Consider the following 21,332-nt stretch of genomic DNA (forward strand, 5'->3'; position numbering starts at 1 on the left):
ATTAATTCCAATATTGTGGTTGCATATATGTGAGACTCTGCATTGAATGCATCAAATGCTATAGTTATGTGTATAATTATTAAATATAATATTTAGATAGAGTATATACTTACATTTCTTTACACAGTGTATGTGTGTCTAATAGTGGGCAGTGATGCATTTAAGAATTTCCTCAGTGGAGTTTGGCAACTGGAAATAAGGAGAAGCTGTGAGAAGCTGTGCATTGTCCACCAAGAAACATTTCCCTGTGCACAGCCTGGTAACCTTTGTTGCAAAGTCACAAGCCCTTTGATTTAAGCTGATTAAGTTCCCTCACAGGCTTAGGTTAATTATCTACTGCAGTGGATAAGATTTTATTCCTTAATATACACGCAATACTTTATAACTGACTCAAAGTTCTTTAGCAGCTGTTTATTTACATGCAAACTTGCAAGTAAATATTTTTAAATGGACCAGAGAACATAATAAAACAAGAGCTAGCACTCTGTAGTGGTAAAAATATCCAAATGGGAGGTTGATCCATGCACTGTCAGTATTGCAGCTCACTTGCTGAAAGCCACCTTAGTAAAGCAGACCCAGGAGAATAATGATCATGTGTGACAGGACATCTGGAGAGTATTTGTAACAAATATTTGCTACTCTTTTAAACAGAAAATGCTTTAAATACATTGTAATTATTGTGTTTCCACGTCCCAAAGATATAGCTGAAATAGCATAATTACCTAATCCTACATAAATTTCCACATCCCATAATGCGAAGCAGTGTCAGCCCCTTTTATCCCCTTTGCTTGTCCAAAATCTGTTAAATAAGAGCTATGTAAATGAATGATTGTATGACAATCTAAACTGCAGTAAGGACGGAGCAAGTAACACCTCCTACATCTTCTGAACAATTTCCATATGGAGGATGCTGTGTTATGGTCAGCCAAAGTAGGTCCATAAGCAAGGCTAAACCTGTCACTGCTTCCACAATGAAAGGAAATTGAAAATATGTGAGTACTAAACTCAAAATATTAAGTACTTATACACATATATTTTTCAAATGTACAGGAAAGCAATGGAAAGTAATTATTAACTTCTTGGATATGGTCAAAAGAGCTAAATCATTTTGCTACAGTATGACAGAAAGGCTTTAACCTTTCTACAGTTAAAATTGATTTGAAATTGCCATGTTATTTCTTTTGGGTTTGGGTTTTGTTTGGGTTTTTTTGTTAAATATGCATACTAACTGCTTTGATTTGATACGCTCATCCTTAGAAAATATCCTATTTTTGTTGGATTTGGGGTATTTTTTATTATTATTATTTAAGTGAAGTTCAGAAATAGCCCTATGGGGAAACTCCAAGTGCATTTAAAGAAATTTTACACCTGGTTGGTGGACACAGCTGAAGAAAACATGTTTTAACCCCAAATTCTACGAAAATACTTTTAAGTATACTAGAAATATTTTACAGTAGCTAAACATTTTTATCATTCTACAAACCAGTTTTTATCAAATGAGATGAGGTGGCAACAAATTAAAATATGAAAGATGGGTCCATAAACACAAACCAACTTTGTAATTTATAATTAGTGTTATGGGTCCTTAAAAAGCAGCTTTGAGAGGGAGTCCCAGTCCAAATGCATTGTCAAGTTTATGCTGCAGAACAAAGTGTTCATGGTGAGGAAATAATATATTATAATATCTAGTGAATAACAGACCAGGGTTATCAGTAGTTTGTTATTTCTGTCCTGTTTTTAATAATTGTTCATTGTAATGACACCAGAACACTGTGTTCTTAATGATTAAATGTCATTGTCTGCATCTTTGGTTTCTTAAATGTGGTAGGTAACTAATAAAATTATAATTGCTAACGTAAAATAGATGCTTAGTTTTTAGGAGTAATAGAAATCTTGTACTGATTATAAATATGTGAAAAATATACCACATGCATACTCTAAAGGGTACTCCATTTGTTCATAAAGAGGCTTTAATTTCAACTACATCCCCCAACACATTCCTTTCATAAATGCAGGGCCATTTTCTACTTGAATTTCTTGATTCTTTCATCCAAACTATTATTCAACTACAGAAGCATTGCCAGCCGGCTTAGAAGCTTTGACAAATTGCTCTCCTGCCTTGAAAACATAATGTTGTAATGTAAAAATTCTCTTTGCATAATGTCTGGTTTTGATTTCTTACTCTGTGTAATCATTAACCAATTACTCTCTGTCTTCATTACACCTCTGGTATTTACCCATGTGAACATTGGAAAAGGGAGTAGCTCATATTTATGGACATAAATATTTTTATCTGTAGCTTGTGTCCTGATTACTTGCTACTCTAAAGATTAAAGCCTTTGGAAATGAATATATGCTCTTCCAAAAAAATCAATTATGATATACACAGTAATGTTTGGGAAAGGAATGCTGGTTTTTAATAACTAATTTAAATTAAGCACTTTAAGAGCAGTTACCTCTGAGTGATATCTAAGATACAGTGCTATTGTTCTTCTCTTTAAAGAAGCAAATGTATAAGCAAATGAAAAAACTTTTCTTTAACAAAGCAGAAAACAGCCAATGATTTTGCTGGTTTAGCTGTCACAGAAACAATAATCTAAGTTAGTCAAAAGAAAATACTCATGGCTTTTTACAGTATTTAAGTCACATGTGATGGAAAATAGAGACAGTTAAAATTACATGTTTCTGCCTATACACCACATGTCTAAACTTCTTTATTAATATTTGCTTATAAATTTCTCCTTGAATCCTTGAGATGAGATATTCCTAAGTAAGAAAGTTTATTTCCTGGCCATGCCATTTGGTGCTATTGGCAAAGGTCTTCTCTTTTCTCTCCTTATTTTGAACTGATTTTTATTCTTTATTTATATCTTTATTCCTCATCTGCTTCCTTGTTCTTGAAAACAAGTGAGCGGAAACATACAATGTACTTAGATCTTATGAGGGATTTAGAAACTGGTGATAATATTTTCAGTTTCTATGGGAAAAAGGGAACTGTCTACTGCCAGTGTTTTCTTCATGACTGTATCACACACGTGGCTCAGACCTCAATATGTTCCCCTGCTAGAACTTTATGTCCACTTCCTTCAAAATCCTGGTATGTCCTGACAACCTTTCACTATTTGCAGAAAACTCTCGCCTATAAAAAACCCCAGAGCCCTGAAGTCTAACCTTCTTAATTTTTGGCTACTCTCAGATTTTCTGTAACTTCCTGACTTCTAGCACACAGCTTTTTTCCTTGATCAGCCCTTTCCTTTCCTTGTTCCCATGGGCAAATCAGCCTTCTCAAAAACCTCTCTCGTAACAACCTATTTTCCCATTTCTTGTCTTCATTCTGTAGTGCAATAGACTTCTTACACATTATTTACCCCATTTTAGTCAGTCTCGTCTTCTCCCCTGTTCTACAAATACGTGTCCTCAGCATTTTCTCTTCGGCCTCTTGTGCAGCAAAGTACTTCAAATCTTCTTTTCTCTGTTACTGCTGCAAATTTCCCTCTAAAATTGTACCCTCACCTCCAGCTCTCTCCAGTCCTTTGACATTTTACTGAGCAACATCTCATGCATAAAGTAGGGGTCTTTTTAGATCCCTATTCAAGTACTGTCTACATCATGCAGAGCTGAGTTTTACACCCACTCATTTGAATTGTTGCAGCAATTCTTCTTCAGTGTTTCTTTTGTCACAATAATTAGAACCTCCTTTAGAGAACTCTGCCTCCTCCCCCATCAAAATCTCACCCTGTGGCTCTTGTTCTGCTGTCCTCTGCTTGTTGGCTCTACTAACTAATTGTTCTGTCGTCTTGCTCTAGTACAATTAATTACCTTCAAGGGGACAAGTGCCAAGTAGCTGCACAACTAGAGCACTGTATCTGTTTAAGGTTGTGCATTGTGCTTAATACTAGAGCACATTCTCTCTGCTCAGAAGCATACAGAATGTCAGAGTCCATAAGACTGTGAAGAAAATCAGACTTTTTTTCCCTAGTCTTGTACCAAAAGAACATTCTTTTTTACTTTTTTTCAGGGGAGAAGCCATGGAGAGAAAAGATTTCATAAACTAATGGAAGTGACTGGAAGAGGAATGGAGCCCATAAAGAAAAAGCAGTACTTCCGAAGTAGACAGATGTTTCCATATTGAGCTCTTAAATAAGTAATTTTGAAATCAAATTTTCATGGGTAAGTTTTAGAGGAAAGACATGTTCTTAGTGCCTTGTCACGGAGTAAATGCTGGAAAACACTGAAAGTCAAAGGAGCAGACTCACTGAAGAATCTCTCTGCTCTTTCATTCCTAAGTTCCTTTAGGCTTCTTACAGGAAACAACCAAAGGGAAACAAACAAGAAAAGCCCTGAATGTGAATTAGTATCAGAATGTAATTATTCAAATTGAATTCAGAGATAAAGACAGAGAACCACACTAATGTTCTCTGAGACAATGAGAAACTCTGGCACAGATGCTACCTATAGGTACAGCCCTCAAACACACTTTGAGGGTGAATTTATTTGCGTATCAGGAATTTTTTATATCAACAGAAAGAAGTAATACAAGTAATATTTACTTATGATGGGATCTAGTACCAGGACCTTAAATTCTTTTCCAATTTCTACAGATTAGTTCCATCTACCAAAGAAACTTATTTTACATCTCTGGTTACTTCTGAATACCATTTGATGCCACAGCTACTAAAGAGTTGCTTCTATGCTATCATGGTGCCTGAATCCATTTAGTTCCTCTTCTCTCTTCCTACCAATCTTTGCACAGAAGCCTAGGAAATCTGCCCTCAAGCTCCACCAGGTGTTATCAGCAGCTCTTCGCCTCAAGGTTTGAAGGCGAAGAGTGAGCTTTCCATGCTTCTGTCTGGCTTTTACTTACTGATCCAGAAAGGAAGACAGTGGAATTACTAGGTCTTAAACTGAATCATATGGCTGCATGCTTGTCTGGCTAAGAGCCAAACCATGCCTTGGATTGTTAAGTCTTCAAGCTTTTATGACATTAAGTGCTTTTTTAGAAGTTTTGTATTTAGCTAGAGTTAGGCTGGCTAAAGCATTTTTCTCAGCATTAAAACTGGTTATTCTTTAAATATGATTCCTATTCGGTTACTTCCCTTTCACCTCCCTCCCCCGAGAACTACAGCTTTCCTTGTTTTTGTTGTATAGTGGTGACTGTCTTGTGGAGTACTATCCTACATGGTTTATTCTGCTTGTATTAGAGTAGTGCTAACCTTCAAGAGTATTCTCAGTAGTCAGCATGGCAGGAGACTCTCTCAGTTTAATCACATTTTGTATTTATATGTTCTTTGTTTGCTTATGTAGTTCTTCCTCCTGACAGTCCTTCCTTCTCCTGTATGCTCTTGCTAATTGGCATTTACACTAGAGAGTAAAGTTTACAATGCCTGTTTGAAAATTTTGCCAAAAGGTCACAGAGTCATTGCTATTCCACTCAGTAACTTAAACATCAGAACCTAAAATTTAAGAAGTTAAATATTTCCTTTGGCCTTTTTTTTCCTGCAAAACAGGCTTCAGGCCCAGAGCTCAGACCATTGCCTAGTGAAGGTGTGTCCGGTACCTGGCTATAGACCTTATATTTGCCAGATGGCAAAATACAGCCAGAAAAGAATGCTTCTTTCTCTTTACCTCCTTCCATGCAATGTCAGTCTTTTCAAGGTATCAATCACTCCTCAAATTGTGAAAGATCAATTTAATGTTTTCTTGATGCAAGGATATTTGATATTAATGCTAGGTTAGCTTGACAAACACGATGATTGACACAGAAGACTCCCCAAGTTTTTCTAGAGGAAAAATTAATTTAGCTCAAACACACAGTAAAGAAAACGTACATAGCAAAAAACTCATTTGTAGGGCACAGATGGTTAGATTTGACCATTTATCCCCAAATTATACCCTTCAGGATGCAATATGCAATAATTAGTTAAAAGGCCTTTCAGAATAAGTTCTCACAGATTGATAAGCAGTGAAAATAACAGGAGATTCAAAGTGTAAAGGACATTAATAAAACACACAAAATAGAGCCAGAACTAAAGTTTGTTTAGCAAAATGTGTCCTGATCTATATGTTTGCTATTAGGCACTCCTTGTAAATAGTATTTGTGATATTTTTATCGTAACAACAAATATCCAACAGGGAATGAGCACACAATTATGGAGGAAATTTTTGTGCCTTTAGGGGTAACATGTTAACATCTAAAACAGTATTAAACATGGAAACTTAAACAGCAAAAAAATATAAATGATGTCATACTGATGCATATAATTGGAAACTCTGAGACCATAAAAATAGTTATTACAGGAACAACTGCTGGACAAATGTAGCGGGGGAGGCGGGGGGGGGAGTCCCAGGAGCAGGAGAATCCAGCCAGAGTCATGATACGAACACCGATACGATTTGAGCATCGTGCCCCCATTTTATTATTCGGTTACACCAAGTTATACTTTTTTCCAAAGTTCACGCCCCTTTCCCATCAGAAAGCCTCTAAGCAGCGGGGGAGCTGACCAGTGTATACCTTTTCCCAAGGCTGTTCAAGGCTGCCAGCTAGCAGGTGCCTTGCAAGCCTGCTTTCAGCCTGAGGCCCTGTCAGGGGTACTTCTGCAACAGCCCTGGGATGCCCAAGCTCTCCTGGGGTATCCTATATTCCACAAGGAATCCCTCTACAGACAAATAATATTTCATCCTTAGCAAAATACTCAGCTTAAACACTGTGAATAATACCATATACTAATAGAGGTCCATAACACACTTGTAATAGATAAAAGACTAAAAATAGCAAATGGAATTCTCAAAATTGTGAAGTAAGGCAGTATTTTCAGAGCTTTTTTAAAAACAAGAATTATAATCTGTGGCCCTCTCTTACAGTGATACTTCTACTGGAATTTGCTGGATCCTGAATTAAAGAGGCAGGATGCAGTTTGAAACACTCTACTTTTTCTTCCGCTCTTAATCTTCTTTAAAGAACAGAATGGAATCCTAATATGTGACAATTGCCATAGCTTTCCTGAAACCAATGAAATTTTAATTTCCAGAGTTGTTGAGAATTTGACCAAAATATTAACCAAAGAAAAACAGATTCATTGAACAACTGAGGAAGCAGCACACAAACCACTGTTAGCAGATCAACAGGCAGAAAAAACCAGAATCAGGATTCTAAGAAGAACAAAGTATCACTACTACAGATTTATTTCATAGGATAGGCAGAGAAAAGAGAAGAAAATTTGGAAAACCAATTATTTCTGCTTTATGTTACTTTAAATCACGTACAAATAACAATGTAATAGGATTTACAGCAACAGGACAATCATTCTTAGTCTCTTGTCTTTGGATACAGGAGAAACTATTATTGGAAAAGCTTTAGTGTGTGTGCTACAGAAACCTCCCCCTTTCATGTAAATTTTGAATGTATTTTTGTGGAATGTAGCCACTGTGAGCTTGCACACTGGTCCACTTTTTTCTATATGTAACAGGGGCTGAGTGCAATACAGTAGGTCTCAATATTTGAGATTTCTTCAATTTATATGGATGATGATTTTCCCTTTACTTCCTGGCAGCCAAACCCAAAATGAATAGAGGAATGGAAGAAGCTGCGTGTTTGCAAAATAATGAGACCTAATGCAACACTAAATTATATTAAGCTGGTTTCTGTACTGTAGCTCTCAAAAAACCGTAAGTGGTAGTCATAGTTCTTACCAGTGCAGCACAGCACTCATCCAGAAAACTTTAAATTTTCTTTCAGAAGGGGTGACATGACGGTACAAGTGAGAACATTCATTTAAACAAAAGTATTTTTAAAAAGATTGGGAAAAGGGTGTTAAATGTAGCAGTATATAAAATAATTGGCAACACTGCAAAGCACAAATGAATCCCTGGATGCCTTTGTATTCTAAAGCTGTGTGGACTGATACTATTGAAACAGGGGAAACTCTTGGCTAAAATTACAGGTCTGCACTGTAGGATTGCTTACTTCATGGGTTTAACATACAAAATGTCAAGCCAGAAGCAACTCACTTCATTGAGAGTAATTCAGAGAAAATTCATTATTCTGATGTGCTCATACAAGAAGCAAGATAAACTGTAAGAGATGAAATACACATTGTAAGTATAAACCATGACCACACTGCAAAAAGCCAATCAATTCTATTAGTTTTCTACCCATATATGTGTCTATTACTTACAGAATCATGATTAGTCTTGATAAGTAAAAGAAAAATCTGGGGTATAATGTAATCTGCCACAAAAATTGATACTTCTTATAAATTGGAAAGTGCACATCTTCAGATTAGCATCTATAATAAAAAAACCCTCATTTTCAAATCAGACTGCTTTCCATAGCTCCCACTGACACAAATGCTGGATTCAGCTGTAGGTAACTGGTTTAGTGTATGCGCCACATCCACATTGTGGTAAGGCATATGAATGGGTTAAGTTAAAGATCAGATTTCTCCATAATATTTTCTTTCAAGCAAGTTTTTTCATCACTTTTGAATAGTAAAGCTAGAAATCACACTTACGTCATTCTAAACAAGGACTGATACAGTGTTTTATCTGTCTCACAGTCATGGTCTCTATTTAAGAATAAAAAAATTACTGGTGATATTAATAACTGTGTGTCATACTGCGTGCCTGAACACAACTCAGTTTGCTGAAGGCAATACAACCCTGCTGTCTTATATAGGCTTTTTTTGCTTTCCCAACAGCTTACCGCTTCCCTGCCACCACAGCAAGGTATCTGCTCATCCTGAATGGAAGCCCAACATTGCAAACTAATTTACTTTCCTGTCTTGCAAAGAACAGCTAACAGAGTTGGATTTTGGCAGATACTTACCCAAATACCATGTAAGGTCCTCATGGTTGGTAATCAAAAGTCACCAAATATATTTGGCCATTCACATACAGCCTGGCACCTTTTGGTGGAAAGCCAAAATAGGCATCATGCCCATAGAGACACATGCCAAAACACAACTGAAGGCAGCAGGGAAAATTCATGGGAACTATCACAGATGAGTCCCAACCTGCCACCTGGCTCCTGAAACTTCCCTGACTGTATGCTGGAGAATGTTTAGACTTAGCTCTATACCAGAGTCTTATGACTGCATTCTCTATGACATGCTGCTCATAATAAATCTCTGGGCATTTCAGTGTGGGACCTCTAGGGGCCAAGGAGCCAGCTGACTCTGTCCATGTGAGCATTATTCTTTGAGGGTTTTTTTAAGACTTAACTGATAGCATTGGTTGCCTGTTTCCACAAGGGGAACAAAATCAGAACAAAATGTAGTTGTCTTGCATCTGTTTTGGGTCAGAGTGAACACATCAGCACATTCTTGCTACTTTGATAGATTACACCAACTCCCAAATGAAAACCAGAGCTGTTGTCAAGGCAAAAAAAACATTTATTTTAAGGCACAAGAGAGCACAAACTTTCTCCAATGTTACTTGTGCCCTCTCCATAGGACATGTAAACTGGGTAATCAGCATAGCAGAGAGTACGGCTGAAATGAGCATGCTGAAGAATTTAATACTTTCCTTCCCTAAAACCAGGAACTTCTACATTTCTAAGCTTACTGATTTTGCTCCCACTCTCCAGCAGCTGAATTTCCAAACTATTGCACTAGACTCCTCCTCCTGAGAACACACACCTTGAAGTTTTCCCAGGTTTTGCAAGAACAGGTCCAGCAGCATTTCAGACCCAGGAAACAAAATGTTCTTCCTAATTCATTTTCAAAATTTTACGTGCTTGATTTTTTCATTAGGCTTTCCTGTCACTACTGTATGCTGTCTCAGAAAGTCATTGTTGCAAATTGATAAGGCCAGATTTAATGCTATTATTTGTTTTACACTTGGACATTGAGCCTGCAAGTTGCTGTGTCTGCTCTTGTCCCACTGGGTTTTCGACCTTTTGCTTTTAGAGCCTGAAGGACATTACTGATCGTTATCTTGTATCTGTATGAACAGCCAGCAACAGTTTTGCATCAGAGTGGCCACAGAAGTCATCTTGCTGATGACCTGTTTCCTATTATAACTTCTTTACACAGCTTCTGCACATTCAAAGGCCTGCAGAAAACCCTGCTGGATGAATTATTTCCCATATAATGACATTTCATTAGCCTGTGCTGGTCTCCTGTAGTATATACCTTATGGGTAATAGGATGAGGTTATATTCCTTATGGTTAAAATAGGTACATGCTGCTGATATGAATTAGAGAAGCACACAAAATTTAGGAATAGCAGAGCTGACTGCAAGTAAAGGCCTGATGTCTCCAGCTGCTTCCAGCTGAGAATACCAAGGGAAGAGCTAGCTTATTGATACCTCCCTCGTATATCCTTGTTTTCCAACAAAAGAGACTGATAATGTATTCATTATCATTTGGGGCTAGCATTTTCAAGTTTATAACTTCTCTAGCCCTTTTCCCCCTGCTGTTTACAGCATAGATAAATATCTGCTTTTTAATTAATTTCTTGGAATTTTATGTAAAAATTTCTTCTGTGCAAATATATTTTCAGCTTATGTTTCAATTTTTACAGCCACTGTTGAGTTCTAAACATAAAATATGATGGCAAGTAATTTAAAAATGCAAAATGTTACATTAAGGAGGCCTCTTCATAATGTTATTTTCTGAAGAGCACTGGTTTTACAAGCATATGTAACCTAAGAGAACATAGCTTTTGGGTTTTAGGTCAGATTGAGTTTTCTGTAAGTCACAATGTCACAATGTCTTGAATAAACATACATATTACTTTCAGAGATTACAATGGAGCAAATACTGATACCCTTTTTCTGAAAAGAGGTGTTTTATTTCTTTGTGAGTTTGATCTCTTTATTTTTCTTTCAGTTCACCAGGCACTCTGGGAACATTTTCATCATTTCAAAACTGAACAATCTAGCTGAGAAAGAGAAAACAAATTTCTTCTCTCTTAGTTTTAAACTATGAATTACAAAAAACATAGGCTTCTGTTTATTAATTCTAAATACATGGGACTATGTAGCATACATTCAAGATTACATTTTACACCAAGGCAGGAATGTGTAGAATTTTTCAGAGCACATAGCAAAGTTGCACCCCACCAACCCAAGTTTGTGGTCAGCTGAAGGGATGATAAATACCAGTTCATTCTATTGATTTCAGTAAGAGGGAAGCATTTATACTACTCGAATGCTTAGCATATTTTTCCCAAAGGTGCTTCCCTGTCCTTCAGAAAATCTGAAGAACAGCAAACAAAAAGAGTAACTGTTACTTTGAGAATGCTCCTTTTTTTCTTCTGTGTCAGAAATAGTTTAGGTAGTCACATTTAACTCACACAAGATTCAAATATTCTTTGATCATGTTATTTCCAGTCCCATTTCTTTGGCATCCAGACTGACAAAAACTGTAAACTAGAAAACAAACCAGAAAGCAAAAAGTTGTCATTTACAATTTTGAGAACCTGAATGTATAACTTTAAAAATTGCTTAAAATATGGCATTATGGTTTCTTACTGGTTAGAAACACCAAGTAGGATGTTTAAATAGAGGTTTTTTCATTTGCAAAAATTTTAATTGGTTATATGAATTAGAGAAAATGATCCTTAGGAAATAAGTATAAACAGAAATAAAAATTAATTTTCATGACTTAAATGAAGGATATTTTATTTTCTGATATTTTAGTCAGGACAAAACAGGTGTCATAGGTTGCTTTGAGATAAATCACTCAGTCCCAGTGTTTGGCTACTCCATACTTTCGATATTGGCTTGAGCACTAAGCTGTTAGGAAAGGTACTGGCAAAACCCCTCACATCCTAAAGAGGGCTGAGTATCACTTGTAGCCCTTCATCTTATTGAACCACGTTGTTGTTGAAAAGTCACTTTTACTAAGGGTAATACAGAGGTTAGGGTTAGGGTTAGGGTTCAGGTTAGGGTTAGGGTTTGGGGTTAGGGTTAGGGTTGGGTTAGGGTTAGGATTCACTCTCAACACTCTCTTTCTCTGAGTGTTAGTGAAATTATTATTTTCTCATTAAAAGTTATCACACATTCACAGCACATAAATGTGCATTATTGTCAAATTGTTCGTCTTTAGCTGGATGAAAACTACTAGAAAACTACTTTGTCCTCACTGTGACCCATATATCCTGAAATTGCTCACAGTTTAAAATGAGACCTGAAATATTCATGTGTCGTTTAAATTATGCAAAATAATCTACAGCAACCATAAAATCTTATGAATCTGAGAGACATTTTCCGTTATATGCCGGCAGGAGATGAGTGCGGCTTTTGTCCTTCAAAAAAAAAACCACAAGAGTAAAAAAGACTGAAAACGTCTTTGTGAGTTTGATCTCTTTCAAAAGTAAAACATGAGAAAAGTTGAATTTAAATGCTATACATGCGAGCTACACTTTGTGTTCTGATCATCTAGAGACAACGCAAATGGTAGCAGCAGGTACCCACAGCAGTTTTCAACTGGGTTTATACCCACGCTTCTGAATGCCAGTGTAGATTTTCAGGTAAACAACCATCCTCCTCCTTAGAAGTTCCCTTAGTTTCTCCTCTGTGCCTACACCGTGAAATTGTTCTTGAGAGATTGGCTACTAAACCACATACTTTGCACTTAGAACTTCAGTGCTACTTATATTATGCTTCTAAAAAGATTCTTCAACATTTTGGGGAGCTATTTGTCTCACAACACATCTGCAACTGCATATCACAGCCTAATCTCTTGTAGTAACAGCATGTGGACTCTTCTCAAAATGGAAAAGGATATGGAAAAGAAGAGGAAAGACCTTTCAGGACATCTGAATACTGCCTTTTGCCATCATATTTGTAAGAGCCTCTGAAGGGGGAGCTGCTGGTCAGAATGGGCAAGTAAAAGATACCACTGAATTTGGATTATGCCTGACCTTGGTTGAATCAGTTGTTTTCTACAGACTAAACAAAAATTTGGTCCTAATTTATTTGGCACTTCGAGAACTTTTTTATTAAAGACTGGTAGCAAGAATGGCCAATCTTAGGATAAAATGTCCTCATATTAGCATAAGCTCTACTTTGCAACAACTAAAACCTGAGTGTTATCATCATTATTCTCATCTCAATTCCAAAACACCATTGTACCAGGTACTAGGAAGAAAACTCTATCCCAGTGAGAAGGACATGAAGACAGAAACTTAAGTCTAAAATGCCATAGCATACCTCTCAAGCTAAATGGACTTTCAAATCAACAGCAGATAAGAATGAGAAATTTTGTAGCTGATTCATATGATTCCAGACCTTAATGTAGCTATATTGTTTTATCATCTCCCCTTTGCATTGGTATCGCAATGCAAAATGAAATTCACATCACCTACTACAGAAAACTTTAAAATAAGGCCTCTTTAGAAGCCCAGAGAGTTGTAGCTTTGAACAACTAAATCCACCAAAATATGCTTGAAAAGTCTAAGATAAGGCAAATTATGGTACAACCTCTCATTCTGAATAGAAGCAAGGGAACAGGCAAATGGGGTTAGTCTCTAACTGTGTAGAACAGGATAATGAGGTGAGAAACATCTCTTTTGTATGAAACAAAATGAGCATAACTGCAGGCGCAAAGCCATAGTCCATTAAATAATACTGTGTTTGTCTGGAATTGTAATAAAACAAAATTAAAAAGTAAAATCATGTCATTATCTTGTTTTCTGTAGAAAATGGGAAGTCACAGCTACTTGTATGTAGCTAGGGATTTCTGGGGAACACAAACAACTGGTTAAATGACAAAAATTGCAGAGCAATTAAGGACAGAGAAACAAAGAGTACAAATCATGCAAATCAAGGCTCTCTGCTGAAAAGTTTGCTTGAAAGTAAGACAAGGAGATGTGAAGAAAAGCATACTTAGGATTCAAGAGAGAGGGGAGATACCTACACAAGAATTCAGCCATGTCAATGTCAACATAAAGGTTAGCAACTCCACTTTGCAAAGAGTATTGTGGGACAGAAATCATCTGGTGCATTGTGTTATGTTGCAGGAGAAACAGCTGCATTTATAGCAGCCTTTTCTTTATAAGTTTAGTTGGAAGCTGTCTGATAGCACAGAAAAGAGAATTGCATGAAAAATATTTTTTTAATATAAACTGCACGTTTTTTATAACTAACAGAATTCATCAGAATAACTGTTATTTCTGTACCTGCATTCCTTAAATCAGTACATACAAATGGCATTGTGAGGTCTTTTTCTCCCTCAACTGCTGCCCGACCTCCCCAGAATCTCTGTTAGAAACTACTGGGGGATTTTGATTGTAGTCAGTTCAACAAAATTCCACATTCCCTCTGAAAGGACTTAATGAATCACCTGTCTTGAGGTGAAGTGAAACTTCTAGATTGTATTTAGAGGAAGAGCTTTTCTTAATTTAAAAAAAAGTGCTAATATACTGCCACTCAAAGACACTTTCATTTGAAAGTAAGTTGCCATACTGACATTTTTCTCTCTTTCCTCCAGGGAAAAAAAAAGAAAAACCAGCTGTGAATAAACTTTTCCCAGAATAACTTCATTCAGGAAAGTATTATTTCTTGGCTTAGGAAACCACTATTGAATGCTGTGAAAGAACAGTGATTCACAAGTCTGTGCTGGACACTGATGTGGTGTCACTCCACTACCCTGCCTGTGATTCAGTCACCAGACAAAATGCCTAGGCAGGAGAATCTCGAGAAATTGTAGAATGACCAATGGAAGAGACTTTGTTTATTATCCTCACTTGGGAGCTAGGGAACAGAAAATATAACATCCATTTCTCCTTTGTGCCAATAATGAAAATTGTATTTTTCGTAAGTTTTGGAATGGTTGTTTCATGGTCTTCCCCTTGTTCCCACTACCATCTGGAAAACTTGGAGACAGAACACATTTTCATTCAGCTTTGCAAAAAAGGTCTGATTCCAGCTTAGGCCAGGGATGTCAGAGGACTGAAGTCAATGGAACATGGACAGGAGAAAAATCCTTGCACTAGTGGCTCTTAGAATCAGTGAAGCAAGACACCAGGTGAAACATACATCTCCTCACTCTTTTTAAGATTTGGTCTCATTTTTGTGTTAGTTTGGTGGTTTATACTAAAACATGTCAGGGGAAAACTTTCATTCAGCAATATCCTTAACAATGACGTTCTAGAACCACTGAAGAGCATCACAGCTCACAGACTGGCACTGAACAGGAGCTTCTTCAGTGCCCTGCATATGCTAAGGGTAAGGGGTTATTTGTGAGCCTATAGATTAATATCTTCTTTGACTGCTTCCCTGTCAAGTTCCCAAGGACTAGCTACTTACTAACTTTTTGTTTATAGCCTCTTTTCTTCAGGTATATGAAGACAACTCATAGTAAAGTGGCCAACAGACAGAGATTCTGTTACTCAGTAATTGTGGTAATGGAAGGCTGATCTGATTTCTGGGAAACTGACTGTGAACCTTGGTTCCTAAATTTCTGGTTATGTTGTAACTACCTGTCTGTTCTGCAGAGAGTGATACCTCTTTGAGCTGACCTCTGGAAACTGTTCTGAAACTTCTGACATGAGCAGAATGTGCTTAAGTTAGCTTTTGTGCAGTAGTTTTTAAGACTATTTTATAAACAATCTCTGTTAAAAACAAGCGAAAACATAGCTTATCTAGAAAAGCATCATATAGTTCAAGTCCTTAATGATTATTAAAGATTTAAAGGAAAAGAACCTGTAGAAAACAATCACAGAGTGCACAACAATATATTTATTCTTAGTGGCTGGAATCCCCTCAGCTTTATTCCTAATAGTAGATTATTCTACTATGATTTATATTTTCAACTTATCTGCACTTTTTAATCCTTTCGAGGGGCCCAATATAGATGTTACACCTGTATGTTACACCTGGCTGTATGTTACACCTGTTTTTAGATACTAAGCCTTATAGAGAAGGATGTTGACTTTTCATTTGCACCTTCATAGCTACACCATTCACTGTGTATAAACACAAGAAACAGAATAAAATTATTAATTTAAGAGATGATAAAGTAATAGCAAAAATAACAGATGACTAAACTTATATATATCTTTAAAAGAGGTAGTGGTACAGTTGTATTTAAAAATGTTCACTGGCTTTGGAAGCAAACAGAATTTCTTCCAGAACATATGAGAATTACTTTAAGTTATCGTGAAGAGTGAAGGCTTTTAAATAGGTAAGTCACAACAGCAGCAACATTAGTATGACCAGAGGGCAAAACAAGCTTGCTTACTGATGGTCGCATAATCCTGTGTCTGCCTCTTGCTACAAGAGTAATGGCTTTTTATATTCTTTTAAGAGCTGTTGAGGAAAATCTGTAGTCAAAACAACATTGGCTGAATTTGTATTTGAAATGCTCAGCATAAATAAAGACTTGCTTGTGGTGCACTTGATTTTTCATAGCCTTGGAAGAGTAAATAACCTTAGGTTGACTCACATGTACTACTGACAATCACTGTGGAAGAACTGGCATGCTCAAGACTGATTCATGACCTGCTCCCAGTTTTCCATAGCCTTCACTGGTGACACTTGAGTTCCAAATTTTTCTCCAAAATCAGGGGGTCTTTATTTTCTTGCTTTTAATAAAAGCTAAGACTGATGCAATCACTCTGGCACTTTGCATAAATCCTACAAAGCTATTGGGGCAATCAATAATTAACTCAAATTTGAGATGATTAATTTGTTCTGTGACTTCTGCAGAAAAACAACTGGAAAGCCAGCAGAAAAGATGAGAAAGACCGAGCATGAGACTCATTAACATAAGAATCATCAACCAGTAGAAGAATTAATATGAGTAAGAGAACTATGTGACTTGTAGCCAATGAACATTAATGCCTTTGTTCACTAAAATTTTATAAATAGTGAAAAGTTTTGCTAACCGTTGTTCTGGCTTTGTGGAGGTGCCATCCAGCCTCCATTTCTGGGCAGAACTGTAAATTAGTCAAATACCTCAGCTCTGTTCGCGGATCTGCCTCTTGCACAACCTGTTTTGGGATGACACCAAATGCTAATGACTTTGGGGTTATAAAAAGGTCACCTGGCCACAGTGCCTACTGGAAATGCAACTGCTACTGAGTCATCTAGGAGATGTGTGGGGAGCTCTGAAGAGTGATACAGAGGCTGGACATTTTAAAGGACTTTCCCCCTGTACTAAACACCCTTGAGAATCAGGGGTTTTGACCTCCAGTGTTGTGAAATATCAGCCAGATATAGGGATTAGGTCCAAGCAGAAAAGTTGGCTAGAACTTGCTGTGCCACAAATCAACTGAAAAATATGAAAGTGAAAAAAACCCCAGATGTATTTATGATGTAATTCTGTACAACTGAACAACAAGGAGTGGGAAAATCAAAGTAGAAAATCACAGAGTGTAGGGATTTAATCTAAAATACTGGAGATGTTTCCAAGCCTTAAATTTGCTCTGTTACCTACTTCTCATGTTGGGTTGCAAAATAACATTAAGAGCTTTGCTGAAATTTCCAAAAATGTCTTTGTTGCTATTCAGGAGGCTGGGGGGGGGACAACCCTGAGTGCCACAGCCTTCCTAGAGAGAGTGTCTCTTCCAGAGGCGTGGCAAGCCTCCCTGGGCAGCAAGTGATTTCAGCATTTCTCAGCTTCAAGTGATTCCAGCTCGTGTGATTCAGCTCTTTGTGAAACCACCCAAGGCGAACTCGGGGACAGAGAGACAGCAGCCTCGTATGGCAATTCCACAGAGGTGGCTTTTATTGTCCCGCAGCCTCTGTGAAGGGAAGGCCAGGGACAAAGACTCCCTCCCATCACGGCTTGAGGACGGAGGTTATATGGGGAAGGCAGAGGGTGGGATAGAAACCAACTAGCCAACTGCTGTGAAGGGAAGGCCAGGGACAAAGCCTCCCTCCCATCACGGCTTGAGGACGGAGGTTATATGGGGAAGGCAGAGGGTGGGATAGAAACCAACTAGCCAACTGGGTACAGGCTATTACCATATAGAAACAAGGCATGCTGGGGGTGGTTCACTTTCTCACCATGACCCAGAGGAAGGTTGCTTATCTCTGGGGAAAGTCTTTTTGCCCTCAGCCCTCTCTCCTCCAAGGGAGTGCAGAGGGCTCTTGTACCAAGGGCTCCCAGCCCTCCACATGTCACAGTAAGTGACTGTTACCTGTCTTTGCAGGCTGCTCAATGTTCCAGCAGAGTTTTGTGTTGGCCGTGCCGTCCCCAGCATCCTGCCCGCTGGACCATTACTCAGAAGAGAAGCACTGCATCTGATCAGGAAACTACATTTCAGGACCTACATGTGGGGAAAAAACATGCAAGTATAAAGCCACAGTAGATTTCTGAGTGTCTCTTAGCCCATCCTTAAGATCATTGAAAGCAGGAAGCTGCTGAAATTTCATGAGTAACTTTTCCAATTCCCCTGTACATATTCTAAATTAATGGAAAACACAAGACAGACTTTCTGAAAAGGTTACTTTTATTTAGATAATAGAATCCCATCTTTGAATTTTGCAGGATAAAGGGGGGGTCCCTGGAAAATGCATATTCTCAGCAAAGGATAATTTTTTGTGATTTCTCATGACAGTCATGGTGACTGTCTAACCAGTTCTTTTTGCCCTTTTTGTTACCTTTCTACAGGTAACACAATAAAATACAATTGGAATGTTTAACTTCCCTTCTATAAATTTTTTTCCCTAGATTTTTGTTCAAATCTTGCAAGGGTTGTGGTTGAAGAAACAAGCAAATTTTCGTTCAAGCAACTGGTTTTGTACTCATAGCAAGACCTTGAAGAGATACAGCAGAAAACAAAAGCATGTTGACAGAACAGTTTATTTGGACATTAATATTAGCATTTTTTTATAAAAGCAGTCCCAACATAATCTGCAAGAAAATCAGTTTGTGAAGGAGGCTGCCTACAGAAGCTGTAGAAGCTCCATCCTCAGAGATATTGAAAAATCAACCAAGCCTGGAGCAACCCGCTGTGATGTCAAAGTTAGCCCTGCTTTAGGTGGGAGGCTTGAAGAAGGGTCCTGTAGGTGCCTCTTCCAATGTGAATTATAGAATGAAATTAGGCCTTGAATTAAAAGAAATGTGGTGGAGGATGGAAATACGAAAATACAGATGTGTGATTGCATAAGCACTGTCTTCATAGAAAATTAAGTATCGAGAATTTCAGAGATATGGGCTGAGAATAGTGTTGTTTCTGTAATGTGTAAAGGCACTGTTGCCAGTTTTGTAGCCCTTCAGCAGCTGGGTCTCAAACAATAAGACAGTTTTCAGTTACCTTTATTTTGGTCACAATGCACTTGTTGGAGCTGGAATTTCCTGCACCGAGTCATTTACTCAGGCGAGTGATTTTCTTTTAAGTCCCCTTAAGAGTAATTCACTCATTTCCAGAAACAAATTAGCAGAAAATATGCCTTTCTTTCATATAATGTTTTTAAGTATTTAATTAAAGCTGTGCTTTTTGGTAGTGTTTTCAAGTTTGGCAGCCTAGAAAACCTGCATAAACCTGGCCAAGTCCTGAGTGACTTAATTTATTTACATAATTGCAGAATAGATTTTTTGGCATTGCGTAGATGGTCTCCAGCAGTCTCTTCGCGGACATATTCCATCTCAGAGCTTCCAAGGCAAGCAGAACTTTTTGTATATGTGTATATAGATATAAAAAAGGCTTTCTACAGGAACAGCATTGTGAAGGCTTAGGAACAGAAATCAGTGATGCTGCTGGTGCACAGCAGTGGAATTTGAGTTGTATGACTGGATGGAGAGCACAGCAAAGAATTAAGACATGGTGGAGGTGAAAGGTAGGAGAAAGGTTGAGTGTAGCAGAAGTAGAAGGATTTATGAACACTAAAGCATACTGTATTCAAGAACTTGAAACTCAATCCCATGCTCACTACCTTCCCATGAATTCATAATTATAAAAAGGTATTACATCTTTATTCAAAGTATGATGTAATGATTTCCTTTTTCTTTTACAGAGTTTGTGAGCCAGATGGATTGTTTTCACTGAGTGGACCAAGCTCCTGGAAAACAAACAAACCAAAGCAAACCCCTGTATAAATGTCCTTGTTTGAAAAAAAGATGTGTAGAAAAGGAGACACAAGATCACAGAAAGAAAACTTGGGTTCAACGACAAAGGCAGCAGGATGCAGCCCTGAGTCTTGTCCTTGCCTTCATCTCACCAACTCCCTGTGATTTGGGCAAGCTCCTTAACACAGATTTTTTCACAAGCAACAATAATTTTCTGAGTTCCCTCTTACAAGAAATCCTACCTTTTGGTTGCTTTGCATATCTGCCCCTAAGATGGGATGCTTCATGCTACCCAAGTAAATATTTCTAGTTGCTATAGTCAGCTAGGTCAGATGCTAGCTCAGGTTTCTCCAGGGTAGATGCTACAGCTTGAAGAAAAAGTGCCCTTGCAGGGCTTAGTTCAAAATGGCTGCGAGTCCTTACAGCTGCACAGGAACACACTGGGGGCTAAAGTGAACACAGACAATCCTAGAGAACACTGAACAATCAGTTAAAACAAAAATAAAAATTCATCTCCAGATATCACATACTGGGCCCAAAATACTTAGGTTCTTCCAATATTTTTGCATTTGTAGAGTGAAATTCCTCTTTTCTTATCCTTCAGAACTTTTGAGAAAAATTAACTAATCCATGATCAAGAAAAAACTGGATAATATACTGGTAAGCGGCATATATATATATATATATATACATATATATGTGTGTATATATATATATATACATACACACATAGATATACATATATATATATTCCAGCCAGTATAAAATCACATGTCTTGTGGCCATGTAAGTAATTACTATAAGATAGTGTAGCTAAGGCTGTAGACGTTTTTTTATTCAATAAAAATGGCCGAAAATAAAATAAAATTAGTGAAAGAAAGCTGTAAGCAGTGAGGCAGCATACGTGAACCCCAATCTGATGACTTTGGCCATCACCAGTATCCAGTTTTGGTCTTTGCAGGACAGGTTTACCCTTGGAATTCCCAGGCTGAGAACAGGCACCAGTGCAATCCCAGGTGGGCTCCCAGTGCTACCCTCCTCCCATCCCTTCTGCTGCCCAGCCTCTCCACTGCACATGACAGCCCTGAGTACAACTGATCATAGTATCAGCATTAATTAAACCTCAGGAATGTGAAACACCAATTGACCTATTTACTCTGCCAAGAAGCAGCATAAAGAAAAACTCTAGTATTGGGGTTCCTCCCCCCTGGCATGGGGTCCAGGGGGAGGGGACCCTGGAGTAGAGACACAGCCTACAAGCTTTCCCTACCCCCTGATCAACCTCATTCCCCATTGGTTGTTTTGTGTTCCCTGCCTGGGAAGGACCCTGCTGGTGCCGTGACTGCAGCGTTCTTCCGCAGGACCCCAGGC

General features: G+C 37.8%; 1 protein-coding gene and 2 long non-coding RNA genes across 14 annotated transcripts in view; 2 read left to right on the forward strand and 1 right to left on the reverse strand.

Annotated features, from left to right (window-relative positions):
• Positions 1 to 21,332, reverse strand: part of IL15 (interleukin 15) — a 40,229-nt gene that overhangs the window by 11,558 nt on the left and 7,339 nt on the right. For 3 of the 6 annotated variants that reach the window (XM_017732665.1, XM_017732660.1, XM_017732661.1), the window contains 2 exons: positions 18,091 to 18,219; positions 16,834 to 16,938 (listed from right to left, as the gene is read on the reverse strand). In XM_017732665.1, the coding sequence (XP_017588154.1) occupies positions 16,834 to 16,938; positions 18,091 to 18,219 (234 nt within the window). Of the gene's footprint in view, positions 1 to 8,007; positions 8,072 to 16,833; positions 16,939 to 18,090; positions 18,220 to 21,332 lie in introns of those variants that run through there. The other 3 variants (XM_017732663.1, XM_017732664.1, XR_001861475.1) reach the window with 2 other exon arrangements.
• LOC108446321 lies at positions 196 to 18,189 on the forward strand. Of its 4 annotated transcripts, none has more exons than XR_001861480.1 (3): positions 196 to 4,170; positions 8,697 to 16,748; positions 18,103 to 18,189. It is a non-coding gene; the product is annotated as an uncharacterized LOC108446321 (long non-coding RNA). The 4 variants fall into 4 exon arrangements; XR_001861482.1 differs by having other exon boundaries at positions 12,693 to 16,748; XR_001861483.1 differs by having other exon boundaries at positions 12,699 to 16,748.
• The window catches only part of LOC108446320, a 45,077-nt gene continuing 43,742 nt past the window's right edge, over positions 19,998 to 21,332 (forward strand). For 3 of the 4 annotated variants that reach the window (XR_001861479.1, XR_001861478.1, XR_001861477.1), the window contains exon 1: positions 19,998 to 20,621. This is a non-coding gene — a long non-coding RNA (uncharacterized LOC108446320). The other variant, XR_001861476.1, reaches the window with a different exon arrangement.

Source organism: Corvus brachyrhynchos, unplaced genomic scaffold (assembly GCF_000691975.1).
Source record: "Corvus brachyrhynchos isolate BGI_N302 unplaced genomic scaffold, ASM69197v1 scaffold444, whole genome shotgun sequence".
In the NCBI taxonomy this organism is placed as follows: domain Eukaryota; kingdom Metazoa; phylum Chordata; class Aves; order Passeriformes; family Corvidae; genus Corvus; species Corvus brachyrhynchos.